This window comes from Chinchilla lanigera, unplaced genomic scaffold (genome assembly GCF_000276665.1).
Source record: "Chinchilla lanigera isolate Chin_1 unplaced genomic scaffold, ChiLan1.0 scaffold00014, whole genome shotgun sequence".
Lineage (NCBI taxonomy): Eukaryota > Metazoa > Chordata > Mammalia > Rodentia > Chinchillidae > Chinchilla > Chinchilla lanigera.
This window is the reverse complement of record NW_004955415.1, coordinates 31,287,604-31,295,480: the sequence shown is the minus strand read 5'-3', so window position 1 is coordinate 31,295,480 and position 7,877 is coordinate 31,287,604. Positions and strand designations below refer to the sequence as shown.

Below are 7,877 nucleotides of genomic sequence, written 5' to 3'. Positions count from 1 at the left end.
TATACACACACACATAAAATATCTTAGTTTCTTTTTCTTCTTTCCCTCATCCCAGTTGTTCCTTTGAGCAGTTTCTTTCCCTTTCATATTATCTATTGTACATTTTGGGTTTTATTTACTCTTTCAGATTCTTACGCTTGGGAGACAATATGATGTTTACACATGTGTGTCCTCTTTATTTCATTTACGAGTATAGTCTCTAGTTGCATCCATTTACCTATAAAAGCCTCGAGTTTATCTTTTTTTATAGCTAAGTAATACTCCATTGTATAAAAATACCGTATCTTTTTTCATCCATTCCTCAGTTGATGGGCATTTGAGTTGTTTCCAAGATTTAGCTATGACAAATTGCACTGCTATAAACATGGGTGCACATATATTGCTGTGGTATGATGATTTTAATTCTTCTGGAAAAATACCCAGAAGGGGAATAGCTGGGTTAAGTGGGACTTCCAATGCTAGTTTTGTGAGGAATCTCCAAACTGATTTCCACTTAGTGATTTCACCAATCTGCACTCCCACCAGCAGTGGAGAAGTATTCCTTTTTCCGCACAGCTTCTCAAGCATTTGTCATTGGTTGATTTCTGGATGATAGCCATTCTTTCTGGGGTGAGATGGAATCTCAATGTTGTTTTAATTTGCATTTCACAAATGACTAATGATGTTGAACATTTTTTCATATATTTATTTACCATTAGTATTTCTTTATCTGAGAAGCGCATATTCATCTCAGATGCCCATTTGTGGATTGGGTCTTTGAATTTTTTTTTTTTTTTTGGTTTTTCTCCAGTACCGGGAACCAAACTCACGACCTTGCACTTGCCAGGCAGGCGCTTTTGCCGCTGAGCTAAATCCCCAGCCCCTGGGTCTTTGAATTTTGGGGGCCTGATTTTTTTTTAATTCTTTATATGTTCTAGATTGAAGTCCTTTGTCTGAAGGGCAGTTGGATAAAATTTTTTCCTAATTCTGGGTTTTCTTCTTACTCTGTTGGTGATTTCTTTTGATGTTCTGATGTGCAGAAACTTTTCAGTAAGGTGAGATACTAGTTGTTGATTCTTTTAAAGTATTTCCCATGCAGTTTGGTTTTTGTTCATGAACTCTCTGCCTACCCCTATGTCTTTGAGATTTTTACCTACTTTCTCTTCCAGTAGATTTAGTGTTTCTGTTTTGATATTTAGATCTTTGATCCATTTTTACTTTAGTGCATGGGTGAAAGACATGGGGCTAGTTTTAGTCTTCGGCATGTGGAAAGCCAGTTTTTCCAGCATCATTTATTAAAGAGACTGTCTTTCTTCCTGTGAACATGTTTGACCCCTTTGTCAAAGATAAGGTGACTGAGTGTGTTTGTAGTTGTATCTGTATCTTCTAATCTCTTCCATTGATCTTCAGGTCTGTTTTTTTGCCAGTACCATGCTGATTATATCACAGTAGCTTTGTAGTATAATTTCAAGTCAGGGATTGTGATGCCTCCTGCCTTTCCTTTGTTGTCCAGGATTGCTTTTGCTATTCTGGGCCTCTTCTGGTTCCAGATGAATTTTAGGAATGTTTTCTCTAAATCTGTGAGGTATACTAATGGTATTTTAATTGGTATTACATTTAATCTGTACAACAGTTTTGGGAGTGTGGCCATTTTTACAATGTTGGTTCTTCCTATCCATGAGCAAGGAATATCTTTCCATTTTCTGAAATCCTCTTTGATCTCTTTTTTCAGAGTATTGTAATTTTCACTGTATAGATCTTTTACTTCTTTGTCAAATTGATTCCTAAGTATTTCATTTTTTTAGATACTATTATGAAAGGTGTGTTTCACTGATTTTTCTGTCAGTCTGCTTGTTGTTTGTGTACAGGAATGCTATTGATTTTTGAGTGTTTTGTATCCAGCTATGCTACTAAATTTGGTTATTAAATCTGTAAGCCTTTTGGTGAAGTTTTTGGGGTCTTCTATGTGGAGTATCATGTCTTTTGTGAATAATGGTAATTTCACTTCTTCCTTTCCTATCCTTATTCCTCTTTGTTTCTCTCTCTAGTCTAATTGCTGTGGCTAATTTTTCTAGAACTATATTGAATAGGGGTGCCAGTGGACATCCTTGTCTTGTTCCTGATTTTAAAGTGAAAGCTTTCAGTTTTTGACCATTTAGAATGACGTTAGCTGTTGGTTGGTATGCCATGTCTTAAAGGAATATTCGTATGCCCCTCAGCCAGAGTGTTTAGGGTGGAAGCCTATTTGCTTGGCCAGCTTGCTTTTCCCTCAGGGGGTGGACAGTGGTATGGATGCTGCAGTCCAAGACATACAAAGAGGGACAGAGGAGAGAGGCTGCTGGGTGTATGTAGGGTTGTATTAGTTTCCTTTTGTTTCTGTACCATGACCAAAAACATGGTATCTTAACACAGATTTATTATCTTGCTGTTCTGGGGTCAGAAGTCCAAAATCTTTAGCTGTGGAGCTAGAATGAAGGTGTGAGTGAGGATGTGATCCTTTGGGGTCTGGGGAGCATGTTACCTTGGTCTGTCCAGCTCAGCAGTCTTCCTTGGCTCGAGGCCCTTTGACTCCTAGACCCAGCTTTACCACATTCCTTTTAATTTGGTGCTGGAGACTAAAACGCAGGCCTTGCACATGATAGGCAAGCATTCTAGCCCTGAATTATATTCTCAGCCCTATTTATTTATTTTATTTTGTTTTACTTTATCAAATTTTGGACTTTTTGAGACAGGCTGGCCTTGAGCTCACTTTTAGCCCAGACTGGTCTCAAACTTGCAATGATCCTCCTGCTTCAGCCTCCTGAGTGCTGGGATTACAGGCGTGCGCCACCATGCCTGGCCTAGCCCTATTTTTAGTTTGAGATGGGATCTTGCTCTGTTGCCGAGGCTGGCCTGAAATTCGTAATCCTGCAGCAGCCTCCCAAGCAAATATGTGTAGCCCCACACCTGGTCCAGATACTAACTTTCTCCTTTCCCTTACTTAAGGAGACCCTTTGTAGTTACTTGGGGCCCACCCAGATGCTCTAGGTCATGCCTGCCTCTGGCTTGGCCCTTTTGCAGCCTTTGTTCTTCTGCCACCGTAATTCTGCCCAAGTCTGGCGTGCTCGCCAGTTCTGGGGTTAGAAGGTGGGGTCTCCGGACCACGCTCCTGCCTGTTACAGGGATGGCTGTTTTGTTGGCTGTCAGGATGAAAATTGTTGCCCAGAAAAACACTAAAATGAGAGGCTAGAAAGTGACTCATTCTCTTGTCACTGGACAGGGTCCCGGGGTGTTCCTGAGGCTGAGATGAGGAATCTAGCCCACCGACCCACAGAGCAGAGGAGTGGGCTTTCCGACTCCTTTCAGAACTGGTCAGAAGGAGGCGTGCCAGGGCTTTTTAAGGCAGAAATTCAAAAGTATGCCCTTGAATAGAGTACAGACCCTTGAGAGAGATGTACCTCGTTTTCCAAAACGAATATTTATGCTTTTCTTGTGGGGTGGACACCCCAGGAAAAGGTGGCCACCCACAGAAGTGTACTGGCCCGATTACAGGTATGGCCCAGTTTTTTTGTTTGTTTTTAGATGGATAACTGAGACATACTTTGGATTCTCTCAGCTTGGGCCTTTATCTTAGAATCAGGTTCCCCTTACTTACATTCATAAGCCAATTTATGGACCATCAGCGCCCTGAGGGATTGGGGTATAATGGTCTGAAAGGGAAGGGGCCTGGGTTAGGCAGGGGGTGCTGGTGTGGAAGCCCTGAGGGACTTGCCTGCGTCCTGGAAGTTGCAGTGTTCTTACAATTACAGATTGTTTTAGTTTTGCTTGAGTCTCCTATCTGTATTTCTTCCCTCCTGCCTGCCCCTCTGCTCTTGCTGCCGTGAGCCCACGGTGCAGTGAAGAGGCACCTTCTCTGTTTGCGCCCTTTCTGTGCATCTGCCAGGAAGCCCGCGCGGCATTTTCTCTTTCCCTTTCTCATCAAGGTCGTATTGCGAGGTGACCCGAGAAGCCCAGCTCCACCCATTGCGTCGCCTCCCCCCCCCCCCCCCCCCCCCGCTCCCTGTCGCTCCCCTTCTGCCCCAGCCTGGCTCTCTCCTCCCTGTCATTCTCGGACTCTTTCTTCTGTCTCCACGTTCCCGTGCCCTTGTCCACCACAGGTGTCCTGAGCCTTCCCATGCCCTGTCCCTGCTCCTCCCCCTCCTCGGGTCTCTGAGGCGGGAGAGCAGCCTGTCCTGTCCTGTCCTGTCCCCTCACTGTGGAGCTTATGCAGCAGAGCCTGCTCAAACTTGGTGTGCTCAGATCATTTGATGGAGACTCGCTGCTGAGCTGCTAGAAGGACAGTGGCGCGTGCCCTCTGCTGAGACTGTGGAAGGCGTGGGCCGGTCAGCGTTGCCTTGAGCCTGGAGACTGCCCTTCTGTGGGCCCTAGGCAGGCTGCACTCCCACTGGCTGGCCTGTGAGCTCCTTCCTGGCCATCCCTGCCAGGCCTCAGGGTTGGAGGTGTATCTGGGTTCTGAGATCATTTCGTCACCTCTGTTCTGTCAGTCACTGGTCAGGTGTGCAGTCCACCCCTTGGAGTACCCAGGAATGGCTGGTTTGTCCAACCTGTCGGGGAGGGGAGGATCGCCCCCAGGCCTTCGCCTACCTTCTCCAGTGCTGGACGGGAAGTGGGGTGCGGAACCACAGCCTCTGCTGTCACTGGCCGGTCTCCTGAATTGCCTTCACTTCCTCTCCTGCAGGCTGGGGTGACTCGGTAGGAACGCCGTCGGAGCGGGGCATGACCTACGATGCACTCCATGTTTTTGACTGGATCAAAGCAAGAAGTGGTGACAACCCCGTGTATATCTGGGGCCATTCCCTGGGCACTGGGTAAGACACCCTGGCAGGAGGTGCCCTTGAGCAGGTCTCCTGGGTGATGTCCCTAACCCACAGGGTACTCGCTGCCACTGACCCTGGGGTAGGTCACTCCCTGGGCTGGGCACCTGTCCAGTGGTAGATACGGGTACCACAAAGGAGGCCCCTGGGTCAGGCTACCATGAGTCCTCGTCCCAGGCGTGCCTCATGACTGACACATGCAGTTGAGGTGGGGGTGAGCATCGGGGTGTGGAGACTGCCCCATGCAGATGGGGAAGTGCTCTTGGGCTTTGTGTCAGACCTGACTTTGGAGCACCAGTGCAGGCCGTCAGCCCGCGGTACAGAGCAGGGACGTTTGCAGGTAATTTAGCCCTGTCTTGTCTGTCAGTAACATGGCAGAAGAGTTGTGTGTGGGGAGGTCCACTTACCATGTCTGCCATGGCTTGAACTGTCTTAACGTCCCAGGCACAGACAGTCTGGATGGTTCTGCTGATGGGACACCCAGGGTGTGTGTTAAAACCCCCTCAACTCGGGGGCTACCCTGTATCCTCTCACCCTTTCCTGTGGGCAGCGGTGTCACTCTTCTCAGCTCCTGTTCCTTGCTTGGACAGCATCCTGCAATCTGGGCGTGTCTAGGCAGGACCGTCTCTGGTGGGGAGAGGGGCAGTGCGCCCAGGGGGGGCCCTGTGGAGGGACGCCGCCTGTCCTTGTGGCTGGGCGCAGGGCTTGCCGGGTACGGCCCTGGACAGGTGGCACAAGGCCCCTGTGCCTGGTGGGTGCCAAGTGCTGCCACTCCATCCCAGAGTCCTCCAGGTGGACCCCAACCTCTACCAGCCCACCAGCGGTTCTGGAGCCCCTTGCCAGGATTATTTAGGACAATTCTGGTCAAGATTCAACCGAAGTGTATTTTGTTTTTGTTTCATTGTTGTTGTTTTAACTACACTACATTTTTCTTTCCCCTCAGAGTGGCAACAAACCTGGTGCGGCGGCTCTGTGAGCGAGGTGAGGGCGGCGGTTACTGTCCGGGCCCTGCCACGGGTGTCCTCGGGCGCTGGCGGCAGCAGCGCAGCGTCAGGGCGAGCTGGGGTGCTTGGGGCCTCTCAGGGCCACCCGCAGCCCTTTCCCCCGTCTGTCTGCAGCTTCTTTCCCGTCTCCCAGGCCCCTCTGTTTTTTCTTTATTTACCCAGAGACACCTCCAGATGCCCTTATATTGGAATCTCCATTCACTAATATTCGAGAAGAAGCAAAGAGCCATCCATTTTCAGTGGCAAGTATAGGTTTTTTGAAAACTAATTCATTTTCACTATTAAAATAATATAAAAAATAAGTGCAAGAAGACAATTCCACAGCAATTATTAGAAGTATAATTTAAATATTCTAATGAATACAGATTTTGTTTAAAACAGTCTTGGTTCCAGACACTGTCGCACCTAAGAGCTTCCTGAGAGTGGGTGACTGTATACCCAAGTAGGAGGGAGCTGGCCCCACAGGGGCCTCGCCTGCATGGCCTCCTCCCTCTGGGGCGTCTCTGCCTGTGGCTCCCCCTCTGAGTGGGGCCAGGGGTGCCTAAGACTCTGTGGGTCCTGGCTTTTCCTCGGGAGCCAGGCTCCTTCCCTGGCAGTCTGCCCTCCCAGTTATGCAGGTGAAGCCCAGGACATGGCCAGTGAGGGCCCCGGGAGAGCTGGTCCCACCTTGCCCTTCTGAAGCCTTGTTGTTATCTCCTTCCGGCTTGGACCCCGGTCTGCTGTGTGTTCTGGGGCCTGTTTCATACAGGCCAGGAACCCTTTACTTTAAGTTTTTGCTGTTGCTTTCGTCTGAAACTGAGGAAACCAGCCCAGGTCTCCCACTTCCCTGAGTGTGGGGCCCTCATGTCTGCTGAACAGTTTCCCAGCTGATTTCCCCACCACAAAGCCAGGCCGGAGCGAGGGTGGGGGTGGCCTCAGCTGCCTGTTACCCACACTCTGGCAGGGTGCAGTGTGAGCAGACCTGGGTGGAGGTTCTGAACCGACAGCGAGTGCTTGGCCTGCCTTCGACCCGGGGACCTTGTTAGCACTTCTGAAAACGGCTTCTGTCTTGTCTGCAGGTGTATCGGTACTTCCCTGGGTTTGACTGGTTCTTCCTCGACCCCATCACAAGCAGTGGAATTAAATTTGCAAATGACGAGAAGTAAGTACCATGGTTGAGCAGCACTGAGCCCCAGGGAAGAGCCAGAGGGGTGGGGTAGAGGACAAACACAGCCTTAAAAAGGGGGCGTCCAGCAGAGAACTGCGATGGAAGTTCACAGTAACTTCAAATGAAATTTTGAAGTTAAAGTTACATTAAGATAATTTTTTTGTTCACATAAATGACTTCCTAGTCATCTAACCCAGGACTCCTAGATAGGTGTTAAAACAATAGTTACTCAAAAACAACTGCTAGGTTAGGTGCGGTGGCACATGCCTCTGATCCCAGCATTCAAGAAGCCGAGGCAGGAGGATCCCAAATTCAAGCCCACCCTGGACTATACGGTAACTTTAAGGCTAGCCCGAACTATCCAGTGAGAACCGATCTTAAAAATCCCTGCTTCTGCCATTCGATATGTATTTGGTTATAGTAACGTACTTATAAAGCTTATTTAAAACATTGCTTTAGGTAAACCTAATATTTTGCTTAGTTAAGGACTCTTGAAACCATGCCAGATTTTACTGACATTGTCTTTGTGATATTTTATTTCATGGATTTTTAATTTCTCCAAAAAAGAGAAAAAAGCTTTATCTAAATATTCAGTTAACATTTCACAGTCTGTACTTTGAATCATAAGCAAAAATCCCTGCTTGTTTTTAGTATTATTGTTTGAGAACTTAAGAATTCTCTGAATAAACTGGATTCCTGCTTAACAAACAAAAGCAAGTGCTGGGACCCCGAGGCTGCCAGCCGGACCCCCAGCCAGGCACGCAGGGCCGGCGGCAGGCAGGTGGGACGGTCTCGCGGCTGGCAGTGGGGCTCCGCTGCTGACTGAGGGGCTGAGGGAGGAGAGCGTGAGCTCTGCTGCTGACTGGACACTCCGGGGACAAGAAGTCTGTGGCT

At 48.3% G+C, this 7,877-nt stretch overlaps 1 protein-coding gene across 1 annotated transcript in view; it reads left to right on the top strand.

The window, feature by feature from the left end:
• The window catches only part of Abhd12 (abhydrolase domain containing 12), a gene marked incomplete in the record, with an annotated part of 52,757 nt that overhangs the window by 42,223 nt on the left and 2,657 nt on the right, over window positions 1-7,877 (top strand). The window contains 4 exon segments of the mRNA XM_013512239.1: window positions 4,697-4,826; window positions 5,776-5,813; window positions 5,999-6,078; window positions 6,895-6,977. Coding sequence (XP_013367693.1) covers window positions 4,697-4,826; window positions 5,776-5,813; window positions 5,999-6,078; window positions 6,895-6,977 — 331 coding nt within the window.